This window comes from Hypanus sabinus, chromosome 13 (genome assembly GCF_030144855.1).
Source record: "Hypanus sabinus isolate sHypSab1 chromosome 13, sHypSab1.hap1, whole genome shotgun sequence".
Lineage (NCBI taxonomy): Eukaryota > Metazoa > Chordata > Chondrichthyes > Myliobatiformes > Dasyatidae > Hypanus > Hypanus sabinus.
The window spans coordinates 79,864,117-79,880,878 of record NC_082718.1 but is presented as its reverse complement, the minus strand read 5'-3'; the positions used below and the strand labels follow the sequence as shown (position 1 = coordinate 79,880,878).

General features: G+C 45.9%; 3 protein-coding genes across 6 annotated transcripts; all 3 read right to left on the bottom strand.

Moving 5' to 3' along the window:
• Window positions 1-1,099: 1,099 nt before the first annotated feature.
• Window positions 1,100-2,751, bottom strand: LOC132404035 (uncharacterized). Of its 2 annotated transcripts, none has more exons than XM_059988002.1 (2): window positions 2,575-2,751; window positions 1,100-1,933 (listed from the first exon to the last, which is right to left on the bottom strand). In XM_059988002.1, the coding sequence occupies exon 2, from the start codon at window positions 1,919-1,921 to the stop codon at window positions 1,454-1,456; it is 468 nt and encodes a 155-aa protein (XP_059843985.1). In that variant the 5' UTR covers window positions 1,922-1,933; window positions 2,575-2,751; the 3' UTR covers window positions 1,100-1,453. The 2 variants fall into 2 exon arrangements, with proteins under 2 accessions (XP_059843985.1, XP_059843986.1); XM_059988003.1 differs by lacking the exon at window positions 2,575-2,751 and adding an exon at window positions 2,034-2,201.
• A 2,760-nt stretch (window positions 2,752-5,511) lies between these two features.
• LOC132404036 (uncharacterized) lies at window positions 5,512-7,173 on the bottom strand. Of its 2 annotated transcripts, none has more exons than XM_059988004.1 (2): window positions 6,997-7,173; window positions 5,512-6,345 (listed from the first exon to the last, which is right to left on the bottom strand). In XM_059988004.1, exon 2 carries the CDS (start codon window positions 6,331-6,333, stop codon window positions 5,866-5,868), a length of 468 nt encoding a protein of 155 aa, XP_059843987.1. In that variant the 5' UTR covers window positions 6,334-6,345; window positions 6,997-7,173; the 3' UTR covers window positions 5,512-5,865. The 2 variants fall into 2 exon arrangements, with proteins under 2 accessions (XP_059843987.1, XP_059843988.1); XM_059988005.1 differs by lacking the exon at window positions 6,997-7,173 and adding an exon at window positions 6,446-6,648.
• A 2,756-nt stretch (window positions 7,174-9,929) lies between these two features.
• LOC132404034 (uncharacterized) lies at window positions 9,930-11,581 on the bottom strand. Of its 2 annotated transcripts, none has more exons than XM_059988000.1 (2): window positions 11,405-11,581; window positions 9,930-10,763 (listed from the first exon to the last, which is right to left on the bottom strand). In XM_059988000.1, the coding sequence occupies exon 2, from the start codon at window positions 10,749-10,751 to the stop codon at window positions 10,284-10,286; it is 468 nt and encodes a 155-aa protein (XP_059843983.1). In that variant the 5' UTR covers window positions 10,752-10,763; window positions 11,405-11,581; the 3' UTR covers window positions 9,930-10,283. The 2 variants fall into 2 exon arrangements, with proteins under 2 accessions (XP_059843983.1, XP_059843984.1); XM_059988001.1 differs by lacking the exon at window positions 11,405-11,581 and adding an exon at window positions 10,864-11,050.
• Window positions 11,582-16,762: the final 5,181 nt, after the last annotated feature.

Genomic DNA, 16,762 nt, shown 5'->3' with positions numbered 1-16,762 from the left:
GGCATTTTCGGCAGCAATGAAGGACGTCCATCTCCATCTGGAGAGAAGGATTCTTCATTACTGTTTCTGTGACAATTGTTTATTGATCAGTCAGGGCTCTTATCCGTGAGCTGAACACCTGAACCTGGAGGTGCGGTGGTCCACTGTTAGTCTGCCCTCTACCTTCGTCTGTTTGGCACAGGCGACCCTGCCAAGAGCCAAAGCAAAAGGCCCTCACTCCAGCCACCTTAACCCTCTGGGTCGTTGAGGCTCACCAGCCTCCAAGCCCTATGAGAAGGTTGTCGTCCTCTAGGAATAGATTTACCTGAGCAACCATTAACTGTTTGAGAGGTCAGGTGGACGTTGCCAATGCTCAGCGTGAGCATATTAGAAACTGTGGGATCATATAGATTTTATTAATATGCAGAATTATCTTATGGCATGTGTGTGTTAATGCCTTAATTACCTTTGGGGTTCAGCCCCAAAAATGAAAAAAATGTTAAACCAACGAATCAATTTACAGCCAATTCTTAAAATGCACGGACTCATTGATAGATTTGTTTCTTTCACCTCTTCTTGACCCTGTTGGGGTCTTTTAAAGTTCTTAAAGGAAAAAAAGGGACACTTTTGAAACCTTTTTTTAAGGGTAATTGATTATTTGACCTCACTACATCAGCAAGATTGGAGGTGAGTTTAAATTCAGAACCTTAATACCATCTGCCCCAATCAAACCTGTTTGCATTTCTATTAGATCAATATCCAAGGCAAGTGGCTGGCAAACATGCAGATGTGTTGGAAGGGGGAATTGTTACTGTAACTTTCAAAAACTGTTTTCACAATTCCATGCAGAATGATTTAGGAAAGGGAATAAGTGAGGTAAGAGTCACACACAGTGAGGAATGGTGACAGCAGGACTTCAATATTTACTTAGGATATAATAGGAAAGAATGCAGAATAGCTGATATAATAATTCCATTGTGTGAAGTGTGTCATGTGAATTGGGGTTTTTGGAAATCTTGTACATGGTTCAAGTGCCACAATCAAACTTTGGTAAAGTTACTTCATCTCTTAACCAAGGTCCACAGACCTAGATGAAAGCAGTCACACAGAAGTGCCAGTGTTCATGCATTTGAACTTTTATTTAAAAAAATCATTTCAAATCATATTGAAAATTTAAACAATGAAATTGCAAGTCATTTAAAAATTCATCTAATCTGATTTCATTAAACTTTTAATGCTAAAATGAAAACAAAAGTCCATTGGAAGAATGCAGTAACTAAAGCAATTAATTCTTGAGGACCTTAAAGCAGTAAGTCATCCCCACCAAATCCAAGTTTTTATTAGGATTTGTTTTAAAACATTGTAGGATAGAGTAACAATGTGCCAAGAATTGGTCTCATTTCAAATGAGCAACAGAATACAGGAATGCAATTAAATACCATTAAATTATTTTTAAAATGTCCGTAGGAGTAAATCAGCCTCCACGTAGACGGAGTGTCAGAAAGATGGTGGTTCGTGGTCTGATATTGTAGTCGGAGAGCAGTCGGCCATCCTCCAACTGTTTGCTGTTATAAACCAGGCGCTGCTGTTCGGGTCTGACGCCCTCCTGCCGATGGACCTGCTCTTTAAAACTCTTCACGGTCTCAGAGGGCAGTACATCGTAGGTCCTGGTTTTCCCCTGGTCATTTTGGAGAAATATCTGCATGGATTCCTCTTTCCTGACCAGCAGCATCACGGTGGGGCTGGGGTAGAGGTTGTAGTAGCTGAGACTTCTGTTGTCCTGCATCTCCACGCTTTGACCATTTTGTACCAGCAGACGCTGTTGGGAAATGGGCACGTTGGTCTTTTGCTGGATTTCCATCTTGAGAGTCGACACTTGAATGGAAGGGTCGACATCAAGTTCGATACCCTCGCCGGTGATAAACTTCACCTGAAGCCTCATCTTGTCAAATCGCTGTGGAGAAATGAGAAGTGATTAGAGAGTTTTGCATCACATGGGTTCATGAACTCTGGTGTATTAAGGTGGCATTTCCTGTAATATCAACACAACCTACTAAGATCTGTAGTCAAGCGGGAAAAGACAGACCCCTCTTTCCCGAGCAGTTCGAAATGTGTGACAGGAATTTTGAGCTGCAATACTGACATCTGACGGGAGAGGGACCCCGTGAGCCGCTGAGCTTCAACAGTTTTGCACCTGATCCGATCAGCGGCAAAAAATATGTAAATAACACATTGGGACCGGGATGGAGGGGCTGTGTGTGCGTGTGTGTGTGTGTCTGTGTGTGTGTGTCTGTGTGTGTGTGTGTGTGTGTGTGTGTGTGTGTGTGTGTGTGTGTGTGTGTGTGTGTGGTATAATAACATATGATATATTGTGTACTTCACTGTACTGCCGCCACAAATTGCCAAGTTTATCGATTTGTTAGTGGTGATCACCCCAATTCTGATTTTAAAGCGATTCTGCTGCGAATGAACTCCATTTGACGACATTTCCCACCCGCTTCACAGGATGTTAGTAATTCAAATTACTGTGTATCGTCAATGTTGTAAATAGCCAGATAAAAATGAGAACTTTGAGATAATCAAATAAAGTCTTACAAGTTTTGTCGACAGTACAGGAAGTCAGGAGGAATCTGAAGAAAATCTGATCTGCAGGTTTTTTCTTTGCCCTTTATTCCGCACCGACTTTCAGCTCTGGTCCGGGTAAATCAATAGAAATTCTTCACTGGTGCTATCGGTACCCCCGCTCCCGCAGCTCTGCGTCTCTCCGCCTCCCTCCCCTCGCTTTATGTTCGGCTCCCGTTTCTGAACGTCACGGCGCCGCTGGGCTGATCTTCAGCCGCTGTCGCTGTGTTGACAAACAAACCAATCAGGTTCCAGCCGAAGTTTCGTTTCCGAAAAACCCCGTGGTGTGTTGGAAACGTGTCCGCCCCGTTACAGGTCTGAACGCTCTCGGCTGTTTTACTTTCGGATTCCGTTCTGCTGTCAGCATCTGGAACAATAACTCAGACACGGAAGCCGAGAATGAGAAGCCCGATCTTGACCGAACATAACCTTAAACGTGTCATCTCTGAATACATTTATCTGGTTCATTCAGTGACAACGTAAGCGATAAAATGCACTGATCCACCCAAACAATATGACACAACTCTGCCCCATCCACATCACCTCTATTTCCCCACCTTTCTTGCCCATCTGCCCGTGGGCAGAGCAGCAGGAGTGTTACCCCGTTTCCCAAGCTTCACCCCATCCAGCATATCATTGTTGTTGTTGTTCGTCCTTCGGAGTCGAAGATGACCACGACTTCTGTCAGGTGGAGGGTTTGTGACTGTGGGTCCGGAGGTGACTGGGTGAGGGCAAATCGGGCCCTGAAAGCTCACCCACATGTGGGGCACACGGGGGTAGGTGCTGCAGTGGAAGTGGAGGTAGTTCGAGGCTTGCACGCGGCCCGTTTCCCAAGCTTCACCCCATCCAGCATATCAATCTTTTCAACGTCCGCCATCTGCTCCGTGATTCCACCATCTGCCACACATTCCGCTCTGCACCTCTTTCTGCTTTCGGCATGGACGCCTCGGTCCGCCACTCACTGGTCCTCACATCCCTCTCCCCACCAGTGGAACTTTGTGACTGTAGGATGTGTTACAGCTGACCTCACCAACGGTCAGCCCAACTCCATCAGCAACCAGGGCCCTAAAGCCAGACCCAAGAGATCCATCCTACCGATGCCGGGAATCTTGAAGAGGACGCCAAAATTGTTGGGGCAAATCTGGAGGCCAGGCAGCATCAATGGAGGGAATGAACATCCATAATTCAGTCGAGATCCTTCATCAGGATTGGAAAGAAAGGGGGCCGAAGCCAGAATGAGGAGGAGGGATGAAATAGAGGTAGAGAACAGCTGAGTGGGAGTGGGGATGATGTGAGAAGCTGTGAGGTGATGGGTGTAAGCGCTAAGGGCCTGAGGAGAAAGGAATCTGATCGGAAAGGACAGTAGACCATGGAAGGAGATGGAGAACTTGGGAGGGTCATGAGGGTGGGGGAGGAAAGTGGTGAGAGAATCATCAAAATAGGGAAAATTCTAAAGGGGGAGTGTTGACCAGAAGTTGGAGATTAATGCCATCAGGTTAAAGACTACTCAGATGGAGTATGAGCTATTGCTCCCCCAGATTGTGTTTGACTTCATCGTGGCAATGTCCTAAACTGCCCTTCCAGGTGAGGTGGGCATTCACGTGCACCTCCCTTGGCTTTCTTTATTGTATCAAGTGCTTCTGATGTGGTGTTCTTTATATTGATGAGACCAGGTGGAAATTAGGCTGGGAATCTCTTATCAGATTCCATCATCTGCAGCTCTTTATCGCCTACACCCATCACTTCCCAGTTTCTGTCACCATCCCCACTCTCCCTGTTGCATCTGCCTATCATCCCTTCGCCCCTGGATCCATCTGGCATTTTCGGCAGCAATGAAGGACGTCCATCTCCATCTGGAGAGAAGGATTCTTCATTACTGTTTCTGTGACAATTGTTTATTGACCAGTCAGGGCTCTTATCCGTGAGCTGAACACCTGAACCTGGAGGTGGTCCACTGTTAGTCTGCCCTCTACCTTCATCTGTTTGGCACAGGCGACCCTGCCAAGAGCCAAAGCAAAAGGCCCTCACTCCAGCCACCTTAACCCTCTGGGTCGTTGAGGCTCACCAGCCTCCAAGCCCTATGAGAAGGTTGTCGTCCTCTAGGAATAGATTTACCTGAGCAACCATTAACTGTTTGAGAGGTCAGGTGGACGTTGCCAATGCCCAGCGTGAGCATATTAGAAACTGTGGGATCATATAGATTTTATTAATATGCAGAATTATCTTATGGCATGTGTGTGTTAATGCCTTAATTACCTTTGGGGTTCAGCCCCAAAAATGAAAAAAATGTTAAACCAACGAATCAATTTACAGCCAATTCTTAAAATGCACGGACTCATTGATAGATTTGTTTCTTTCACCTCTTCTTGACCCTGTTGGGGTCTTTTAAAGTTCTTAAAGGAAAAAAAGGGACACTTTTGAAACCTTTTTTTAAGGGTAATTGATTATTTGACCTCACTACATCAGCAAGATTGGAGGTGAGTTTAAATTCAGAACCTTAATACCATCTGCCCCAATCAAACCTGTTTGCATTTCTATTAGATCAATATCCAAGGCAAGTGGCTGGCAAACATGCAGATGTGTTGGAAGGGGGAATTGTTACTGTAACTTTCAAAAACTGTTTTCACAATTCCATGCAGAATGATTTAGGAAAGGGAATAAGTGAGGTAAGAGTCACACACAGTGAGGAATGGTGACAGCAGGACTTCAATATTTACTTAGGATATAATAGGAAAGAATGCAGAATAGCTGATATAATAATTCCATTGTGTGAAGTGTGTCATGTGAATTGGGGTTTTTGGAAATCTTGTACATGGTTCAAGTGCCACAATCAAACTTTGGTAAAGTTACTTCATCTCTTAACCAAGGTCCACAGACCTAGATGAAAGCAGTCACACAGAAGTGCCAGTGTTCATGCATTTGAACTTTTATTTAAAAAAATCATTTCAAATCATATTGAAAATTTAAACAATGAAATTGCAAGTCATTTAAAAATTCATCTAATCTGATTTCATTAAACTTTTAATGCTAAAATGAAAACAAAAGTCCATTGGAAGAATGCAGTAACTAAAGCAATTAATTCTTGAGGACCTTAAAGCAGTAAGTCATCCCCACCAAATCCAAGTTTTTATTAGGATTTGTTTTAAAACATTGTAGGATAGAGTAACAATGTGCCAAGAATTGGTCTCATTTCAAATGAGCAACAGAATACAGGAATGCAATTAAATACCATTAAATTATTTTTAAAATGTCCGTAGGAGTAAATCAGCCTCCACGTAGACGGAGTGTCAGAAAGATGGTGGTTCGTGGTCTGATATTGTAGTCGGAGAGCAGTCGGCCATCCTCCAACTGTTTGCTGTTATAAACCAGGCGCTGCTGTTCGGGTCTGACGCCCTCCTGCCGATGGACCTGCTCTTTAAAACTCTTCACGGTCTCAGAGGGCAGTACATCGTAGGTCCTGGTTTTCCCCTGGTCATTTTGGAGAAATATCTGCATGGATTCCTCTTTCCTGACCAGCAGCATCACGGTGGGGCTGGGGTAGAGGTTGTAGTAGCTGAGACTTCTGTTGTCCTGCATCTCCACGCTTTGACCATTTTGTACCAGCAGACGCTGTTGGGAAATGGGCACGTTGGTCTTTTGCTGGATTTCCATCTTGAGAGTCGACACTTGAATGGAAGGGTCGACATCAAGTTCGATACCCTCGCCGGTGATAAACTTCACCTGAAGCCTCATCTTGTCAAATCGCTGTGGAGAAATGAGAAGTGATTAGAGAGTTTTGCATCACATGGGTTCATGAACTCTGGTGTATTAAGGTGGCATTTCCTGTAATATCAACACAACCTACTAAGATCTGTAGTCAAGCGGGAAAAGACAGACCCCTCTTTCCCGAGCAGTTCGAAATGTGTGACAGGAATTTTGAGCTGCAATACTGACATCTGACGGGAGAGGGACCCCGTGAGCCGCTGAGCTTCAACAGTTTTGCACCTGATCCGATCAGCGGCAAAAAATATGTAAATAACACATTGGGACCGGGATGGAGGGGCTGTGTGTGCGTGTGTGTGTGTGTCTGTGTGTGTGTGTGTGTGTGTGTGTGTGTGTGTGTGTGTGTGTGTCTGTGTGTGTCTGTGTGTGTGTGTGTGTGTGTGTGTGGTATAATAACATATGATATATTGTGTACTTCACTGTACTGCCGCCACAAATTGCCAAGTTTATCGATTTGTTAGTGGTGATCACCCCAATTCTGATTTTAAAGCGATTCTGCTGCGAATGAACTCCATTTGACTACATTTCCCACCCGCTTCACAGGATGTTAGTAATTCAAATTACTGTGTATCGTCAATGTTGTAAATAGCCAGATAAAAATGAGAACTTTGAGATAATCAAATAAAGTCTTACAAGTTTTGTCGACAGTACAGGAAGTCAGGAGGAATCTGAAGAAAATCTGATCTGCAGGTTTTTTCTTTGCCCTTTATTCCGCACCGACTTTCAGCTCTGGTCCGGGTAAATCAATAGAAATTCTTCACTGGTGCTATCGGTACCCCCGCTCCCGCAGCTCTGCGTCTCTCCGCCTCCCTCCCCTCGCTTTATGTTCGGCTCCCGTTTCTGAACGTCACGGCGCCGCTGGGCTGATCTTCAGCCGCTGTCGCTGTGTTGACAAACAAACCAATCAGGTTCCAGCCGAAGTTTCGTTTCCGAAAAACCCCGTGGTGTGTTGGAAACGTGTCCGCCCCGTTACAGGTCTGAACGCTCTCGGCTGTTTTACTTTCGGATTCCATTCTGCTGTCAGCATCTGGAACAATAACTCAGACAGGGAAGCTGAGAATGAGAAGCCCGATCTTGACCGAACATAACCTTAAACGTGTCATCTCTGAATACATTTATCTGGTTCATTCAGTGACAACGTAAGCGATAAAATGCACTGATCCACCCAAACAATATGACACAACTCTGCCCCATCCACATCACCTCTATTTCCCCACCTTTCTTGCCCATCTGCCCGTGGGCAGAGCAGCAGGAGTGTTACCCCGTTTCCCAAGCTTCACCCCATCCAGCATATCATTGTTGTTGTTGTACGTCCTTCGGAGTCGAAGATGACCACGACTTCTGTCAGGTGGAGAGTTTGTGACTGTGGGTCCGGAGGTGACTGGGTGAGGGCAAATCGGGCCCTGAAAGCTCACCCACATGTGGGGCACACGGGGGTAGGTGCTGCAGTGGAAGTGGAGGTAGTCGAGGCTTGCACGCGGCCCGTTTCCCAAGCTTCACCCCATCCAGCATATCAATCTTTTCAACGTCCGCCATCTGCTCCGTGATTCCACCATCTGCCACACATTCCGCTCTGCACCTCTTTCTGCTTTCGGCATGGACGCCTCGGTCCGCCACTCACTGGTCCTCACATCCCTCTCCCCACCAGTGGAACTTTGTGACTGTAGGATGTGTTACAGCTGACCTCACCAACGGTCAGCCCAACTCCATCAGCAACCAGGGCCCTAAAGCCAGACCCAAGAGATCCATCCTACCGATGCCGGGAATCTTGAAGAGGACGCCAAAATTGTTGGGGCAAATCTGGAGGCCAGGCAGCATCAATGGAGGGAATGAACATCCATAATTCAGTCGAGATCCTTCATCAGGATTGGAAAGAAAGGGGGCCGAAGCCAGAATGAGGAGGAGGGATGAAATAGAGGTAGAGAACAGATGAGTGGGAGTGGGGATGATGTGAGAAGCTGTGAGGTGATGGGTGTAAGCGCTAAGGGCCTGAGGAGAAAGGAATCTGATCGGAAAGGACAGTAGACCATGGAAGGAGATGGAGAACTTGGGAGGGTCATGAGGGTGTGGGAGGAAAGTGGTGAGAGAATCATCAAAATAGGGAAAATTCTAAAGGGGGAGTGTTGACCAGAAGTTGGAGATTAATGCCATCAGGTTAAAGACTACTCAGATGGAGTATGAGCTATTGCTCCCCCAGATTGTGTTTGACTTCATCGTGGCAATGTCCTAAACTGCCCTTCCAGGTGAGGTGGGCATTCACGTGCACCTCCCTTGGCTTTCTTTATTGTATCAAGTGCTTCTGACGTGGTGTTCTCTATATTGATGAGACCAGGTGGAAATTAGGCTGGGAATCTCTTATCAGATTCCATCATCTGCAGCTCTTTATCGCCTACACCCATCACTTCCCAGCTTCTGTCACCATCCCCACTCTCCCTGTTGCATCCGCCTATCATCCCTTCGCCCCTGGATCCATCTGGCATTTTCGGCAGATGGTCCATCTCCATCTGGAGAGAAGGATTCTTCATTACTGTTTCTGTGACAATTGTTTATTGACCAGTCAGGGCTCTTATCCGTGAGCTGAACACCTGAACCTGGAGGTGCGGTGGTCCACTGTTAGTCTGCCCTCTACCTTCATCTGTTTGGCACAGGCGACCCTGCCAAGAGCCAAAGCAAAAGGCCCTCACTCCAGCCACCTTAACCCTCTGGGTCGTTGAGGCTCACCAGCCTCCAAGCCCTATGAGAAGGTTGTCGTCCTCTAGGAATAGATTTACCTGAGCAACCATTAACTGTTTGAGAGGTCAGGTGGACGTTGCCAATGCTCAGCGTGAGCATATTAGAAACTGTGGGATCATATAGATTTTATTAATATGCAGAATTATCTTATGGCATGTGTGTGTTAATGCCTTAATTACCTTTGGGGTTCAGCCCCAAAAATAAAAAAAATGTTAAACCAACGAATCAATTTACAGCCAATTCTTAAAATGCACGGACTCATTGATAGATTTGTTTCTTTCACCTCTTCTTGGCCCTGTTGGGGTCTTTTAAAGTTCTTAAAGGAAAAAAAGGGACACTTTTGAAACCTTTTTTTAAGGGTAATTGATTATTTGACCTCACTACATCAGCAAGATTGGAGGTGAGTTTAAATTCAGAACCTTAATACCATCTGCCCCAATCAAACCTGTTTGCATTTCTATTAGATCAATATCCAAGGCAAGTGGCTGGCAAACATGCAGATGTGTTGGAAGGGGGAATTGTTACTGTAACTTTCAAAAACTGTTTTCACAATTCCATGCAGAATGATTTAGGAAAGGGAATAAGTGAGGTAAGAGTCACACACAGTGAGGAATGGTGACAGCAGGACTTCAATATTTACTTAGGATATAATAGGAAAGAATGCAGAATAGCTGATATAATAATTCCATTGTGTGAAGTGTGTCATGTGAATTGGGGTTTTTGGAAATCTTGTACATGGTTCAAGTGCCACAATCAAACTTTGGTAAAGTTACTTCATCTCTTAACCAAGGTCCACAGACCTAGATGAAAGCAGTCACACAGAAGTGCCAGTGTTCATGCATTTGAACTTTTATTTAAAAAAATCATTTCAAATCATATTGAAAATTTAAACAATGAAATTGCAAGTCATTTAAAAATTCATCTAATCTGATTTCATTAAACTTTTAATGCTAAAATGAAAACAAAAGTCCATTGGAAGAATGCAGTAACTAAAGCAATTAATTCTTGAGGACCTTAAAGCAGTAAGTCATCCCCACCAAATCCAAGTTTTTATTAGGATTTGTTTTAAAACATTGTAGGATAGAGTAACAATGTGCCAAGAATTGGTCTCATTTCAAATGAGCAACAGAATACAGGAATGCAATTAAATACCATTAAATTATTTTTAAAATGTCCGTAGGAGTAAATCAGCCTCCACGTAGACGGAGTGTCAGAAAGATGGTGGTTCGTGGTCTGATATTGTAGTCGGAGAGCAGTCGGCCATCCTCCAACTGTTTGCTGTTATAAACCAGGCGCTGCTGTTCGGGTCTGACGCCCTCCTGCCGATGGACCTGCTCTTTAAAACTCTTCACGGTCTCAGAGGGCAGTACATCGTAGGTCCTGGTTTTCCCCTGGTCATTTTGGAGAAATATCTGCATGGATTCCTCTTTCCTGACCAGCAGCATCACGGTGGGGCTGGGGTAGAGGTTGTAGTAGCTGAGACTTCTGTTGTCCTGCATCTCCACGCTTTGACCATTTTGTACCAGCAGACGCTGTTGGGAAATGGGCACGTTGGTCTTTTGCTGGATTTCCATCTTGAGAGTCGACACTTGAATGGAAGGGTCGACATCAAGTTCGATACCCTCGCCGGTGATAAACTTCACCTGAAGCCTCATCTTGTCAAATCGCTGTGGAGAAATGAGAAGTGATTAGAGAGTTTTGCATCACATGGGTTCATGAACTCTGGTGTATTAAGGTGGCATTTCCTGTAATATCAACACAACCTACTAAGATCTGTAGTCAAGCGGGAAAAGACAGACCCCTCTTTCCCGAGCAGTTCGAAATGTGTGACAGGAATTTTGAGCTGCAATACTGACATCTGACGGGAGAGGGACCCCGTGAGCCGCTGAGCTTCAACAGTTTTGCACCTGATCCGATCAGCGGCAAAAAATATGTAAATAACACATTGGGACCGGGATGGAGGGGCTGTGTGTGCGTGTGTGTGTGTGTCTGTGTGTGTGTGTGTGTGTGTGTGTGTGTGTGTGTCTGTGTGTGTCTGTGTGTGTGTGTGTGTGTGTGTGTGGTATAATAACATATGATATATTGTGTACTTCACTGTACTGCCGCCACAAATTGCCAAGTTTATCGATTTGTTAGTGGTGATCACCCCAATTCTGATTTTAAAGCGATTCTGCTGCGAATGAACTCCATTTGACTACATTTCCCACCCGCTTCACAGGATGTTAGTAATTCAAATTACTGTGTATCGTCAATGTTGTAAATAGCCAGATAAAAATGAGAACTTTGAGATAATCAAATAAAGTCTTACAAGTTTTGTCGACAGTACAGGAAGTCAGGAGGAATCTGAAGAAAATCTGATCTGCAGGTTTTTTCTTTGCCCTTTATTCCGCACCGACTTTCAGCTCTGGTCCGGGTAAATCAATAGAAATTCTTCACTGGTGCTATCGGTACCCCCGCTCCCGCAGCTCTGCGTCTCTCCGCCTCCCTCCCCTCGCTTTATGTTCGGCTCCCGTTTCTGAACGTCACGGCGCCGCTGGGCTGATCTTCAGCCGCTGTCGCTGTGTTGACAAACAAACCAATCAGGTTCCAGCCGAAGTTTCGTTTCCGAAAAACCCCGTGGTGTGTTGGAAACGTGTCCGCCCCGTTACAGGTCTGAACGCTCTCGGCTGTTTTACTTTCGGATTCCGTTCTGCTGTCAGCATCTGGAACAATAACTCAGACACGGAAGCCGAGAATGAGAAGCCCGATCTTGACCGAACATAACCTTAAACGTGTCATCTCTGAATACATTTATCTGGTTCATTCAGTAACAACGTAAGCGATAAAATGTAACACAAGAAAACAACTGTGCTCCATCCACACCACCTCTATTTCCCCAGCTCTCTTGCCCATCTCCCCGTGGACAGAACAGAGACAGTGTACCCGTCGTTAAGCTTCACCGCATCCATGCTTTGCGACGTGCACCATCTCCAACGTGATCCCCACCACCTGCCATACTCGCCACCTCCTCCTGCTTTCCGCATGGAGCCCTCTCTCTATGACTCCCTGCTCCTCACACCTCTCTTCCCTCGCCCCCCCCCCCCCCCGCACTTTGCAGCTGACTTCAGCAGTGCTCCCCCCACCTCCATCACCAACCGGGGCCCAAAGGGATTCTACAGATGCTGGGAATCTTGAAGAAAACACAAAAAATGTTGGGGGGAACTTAGGAGGTCAGGTAACATCAAAGGAGGGAAATGGACAGTCCTTGATTCAGTCCAGATCCTTCATCAGGATTGGAATGAAAGGCAGAAAAAGAAGAAGGGGGTAGGAAGGCAGAGGAGGTGAAGCATACATTGCTGAGGGGTGGAATGGATGGGTGTGGGAGTGGGGATGATGTGAAAAGCTGGGAGGTGATATCTGGAAGAAGTATGAGGCTGAAGAAGAGAAGAATTGATAGGAAAGGACAGTGGACCATGGAAGTAGATGGGGAACCAGAAAGGTGGGGGAGGAAAGAGGTGAGAGGATTACTAAAATGGGGGAAAAAGCTAAAGGGGGGACACAGGGGAGTGGGTATCTACCGGAAGTTAGAGGTTAATGCCATTAGGTTAAAGACTACTCAGACAGAGTATGAGCTGTTCCTCCTCCAACTTGTGTTTGGCTTCATCGTGGCAATGTCCTAAGCAGCTCTTCCAGGTGAGCCGGACATTCACATGCATCTCCTCTGGCCTTGTTTATTGTATCAGGTGCTTCCATTGTGACATCTTCTACATTGGGGAGACCAAAGGCAAACTAGGCCTTCCTCTCATCAGATTCCTTCGTCTGCAGCCCTTTATCACCCCCAGCCATCACCTCCCAGCTTGTCCCCATGTCCACTCTTCCTTCCTCCATCTGCCGATCATCCCTTCTCACCTGGATCCAGCTCACTTCTTAATATTGGCCATCTCCGTCCTGTCTTTCAGTCCAGATAAAGAATGTCACACTTCCATCCGTAGATGCTGCCTGACATACTGAGTTCCTCCAGGATCTCACCTGGAGCTTCACGCTTAGCAAGTTCTGAGCTGATTGTGAAGCTTTCATGTCGGAAATTCCTGGGGCCCCGCACCAGCGGCACAAGTCACTTGGAGTGAGACTTACTTCACTTTCCCACTCCTTTGTGCTCCAGTGGCCCAGATAAATGGAATTACTCCATCTATCTTCCCTTCTGCTTATTCCTCCGAAACACTGAACAGTAGTAAATGTTCATTTCCAGGACCTGGTCACTTTGTCAGATGGTACTTGTTCTGTTGTGAAAAATGTCACCAGAGAGACACTGAAGTTTGTGGATATAGAAGTGTTTTATTCAACAAAAATGAGCAGCCGGCATCATATTGAGACACTCTTGTAAGAAGAGGCCTGCTCGACCCAATATTACATGCCATTTCATATGCTAAAGATCAAAGGTAACAGCAGGACAATTCTACAGTTTCAATGAATGTACAATGCTTGCTTTGAATTTCATATAGTTATCACTCGCCTCCTTCTTTGCACCCACAGTCCAGACACACAAAATGAACGTTAATCCCCACTGACTCTAGGCTACATTCATGCATATGCAGACATCGGAGGTCTAATTGTTCTGAGCTGTCCTTTCAATTCAATCTGCAATCCACATTGAAGTCAGAAGATTGGTTGCTGGTGAAATTAATATTTGCCAACTCCAGAATACACCCCAAGAGTACTCCTTTAGAGAGTCATTGCAATTCAATGCAGAAATGGCCACCATGTCCATGCCAACCACTAAGCTCCGATTTTATACCAATCCTACACTCATCCCTTGTTTATTTCACAGGACCCTGTGTGGGAGACCCATATCGCATTCATTAACAAAAAGTCTTGGCAGAGAATGTTGATAAAATGTTCTTACCCAAAATTATTCACAGAGACCATCCTCACATCAGCCATTACTATCTGGTTTGGTGCAATACACAAAAACTACAGCAAACTGTCAGGTCAGCAGGAAACGTCACTGGCTGCAGTATACCATCACTGCAGGGGTTGCCTGTGTTCAGAACAAAGAAACAAGCAGAAAAAGGCATGGTGGATACTTCCCACCCAGCAAAGTCCTTCGGTTGTTTGCTTTGAGTATGAGAAGATTGGAGTAAAGATGTCTTACTCATTTATGTAATACCATTATTACACCACAGCTGGAGTATGATGCAGACGATTGTCTCTCTAGATACGAAAGAATATACACGCCATTGAGGTAATGTGATCAAGATGAACTTGACTACATTCTGGGATAGTGAGCTTGCCATTGAGTATTTATAGGCAGTAAATGAAGGCCCAGAGATGGTCTGTCCTGAGGATGGAGGCCAGCCTGACTGTGTGAGTGGGTGGGAAAGGGACTGTTTTCCTTTAATTGTTGCTATTGCTACTTGTACTTGTACCATTGTTCGAAAAGGAGCCAATGCCTTGTGCCAAATCCCCTTTTGGACCCCACCGTATCCTCATCTTGGAGTGTGACCATCCCACTTCCCCAGAAGATGGTGAATGGCGATGACAGAATCACAAGTGGGAATGGCCCCCCTCCCACACAGCAGCAAAATGATTCCCCCAGGCTGTTGCTCTCAAAGCAGGGGAGCACTTTGTGCGGAGACGAATCCCTCGAGCATCCTTGACTGACACAGGTAGAAGACAGAGGCAGTGGCAGTGAGAGTAGGAAGTACAGGTGGTGGGGACTTGCTGAGTGAACAGGATATTCAGCTCCTTTTTGTGGTTCCCAGCAGAGAGTGCAGAAGGCTAAAAAGTCAGCATCAAATAGAGTGCTGACATGGAGCAGGTAACAAGAGGGTTTAGGATTTGGGTACATGTAGGGAAAAAAGTGAAAATGACAGGATCAGAGTGAAGCAGAGGGTGAGGGATGTGACAGGCATGCTGCTGTGAGAAGGGTTGGGAAGGATGCATTTGGTGGAGGAAGAAAGGGCAGGTGATGATTGCATTGGCAGAGCTCAGGCAAGACACATCAGGCTGAACCTCAGTAACATAGGCAAAATGGTGGAGGAACTCGGCAGGTCAGGCAGAAACTATGTAAAGGAATAAAGAGTCAATATTTCAAGCTGAGACCCTTCATCAGGAGTATAGAGTAAGGGGGAAGAAACCAGAATAAGAAGATGCTGAGCGGGGAAGGAATACAAGGTAGAGTTGACAGGTGAAGCTAGGTGAGGGGGATGAGAGAAAGAGGATGAGTTAAGAAGCCGGAAAGTGATAGGTGGAAACGGTAAAGGGCTGAAGAAGAAGGAACCTGATAGGAGAGAAGAGTGGACCATGGGAACAAGTGAAGGACTAGGGGCACCAGCGGGAGGTGATAGGCAGGTGAAAAGAGAAGGGATAGAGGGGATCAAGAATGGTTAATGGAAAAAAAAGAGTTTGGTAGAGGTGAGGGGTGGGGGTGGAAGAAAAATTGATGTTCATGCCATCAGGTTGGAAGCTACTCAGGAGGATGTGTTACTCCTCCATCCTGAGAGCGGTCGCATCTTGGCATCAGATGAGACCATGGACTAAAATGTCAGATTGGGAAAAGGCAGGGAATTAAAATGGTTGGCTACTGGGAAATCGTGCTTGTTGCGGATGGAGTGAAGGCGCACAGCAAAGCCGTCCCCCAATCTACGTCAGGTCTCAATGAGGCCACATCGGGAGCACCAGATACAGTAGATAACCCTGACAGTCCGGCAGGCAAAGTGTTGCCTCACCTGGAAAGACTTCTTGTGGCCCTGAATGTAGTGAGGGAGCCAATGAATGGGCAGGTGTAGCACTTTTTCTGGTTGCAGGGATAAGAGCCAGGAAGGAGACCAGTGGGGAGGGACAAATAGCCAAGGGAATCATAGAAAACAGAAAGTGGGGGTGGGGGGTAGTAGGGATGCGTTTGGTAGTCAGATCCCGTTGAGGATGGCAGTAGTTGCAGAGAATAATGTGTTGTATGAGAAGGGTCATGGGGTGGTAAGGAGAAGAGGAACTCCATCCCCTGTTAAGTTGGCGAGAAGATGTGGTGAGGACAGATATCCAGCAACAGGAGAAGATGTGGTCGGTAGAGGAAGGAAAACCCTATTCCTTGAAGAAAGGAGACATCTCTGATGTTCTGGAAAGCCTCATCCTAGGGACAGATGTGCAGAACATCAGGGATGTCACCCCACCCCTCCACTCTCCACAGGGATTACACCCTATCCTATCTCCTCCCAGCTTCTCACTTCACTCCCCTCCCCCAATTTATTATTCTGGTTTCTTCCCCTTTCTTTCCAGTCTGGGCCCCAAACATTAACTGTTTATTCCTCTCTATAGCTGCTGCCTGACCTGCTGACTTCCTCCAGCGTTTTTGGTGTGCTACTCTGGATTTCCAGTTTCTGTGTAGACTCTCTTGTGTTTAGACTGAGCCTCAGCAGTGTTAAGGTCGATTTTAGTTTCATATGCACAGTTGCAATGAAAAACTTGCACCGACACGGAGTACATTTCGGGACAGGTGAGGAACAGCGAGGAGGACAGGGTCCCTGAGCAGTGGGCGGAGGGATTCAAATTCTGACATACGGGTTCGTTCATTTTGAGATGCGAGACGTGTTTCAGAGGAGGGCAGTTTGCCCCGTGGGTTGCAGTGTCATTGCGGGTGACTGAATAACTAGAGCGAGAATCTGAAGGAAAGATGCTTTTAAAAAAAAAC

Coding starts and splice junctions, on each gene's coding strand:
- LOC132404035 (XM_059988002.1), bottom strand. CDS start 1,921: ATGAGGCTTCAGGTGAAGTTTATCACCGGCGAGGGTATCGAACTTGAT.
- LOC132404034 (XM_059988000.1), bottom strand. CDS start 10,751: ATGAGGCTTCAGGTGAAGTTTATCACCGGCGAGGGTATCGAACTTGAT.
- LOC132404036 (XM_059988004.1), bottom strand. CDS start 6,333: ATGAGGCTTCAGGTGAAGTTTATCACCGGCGAGGGTATCGAACTTGAT.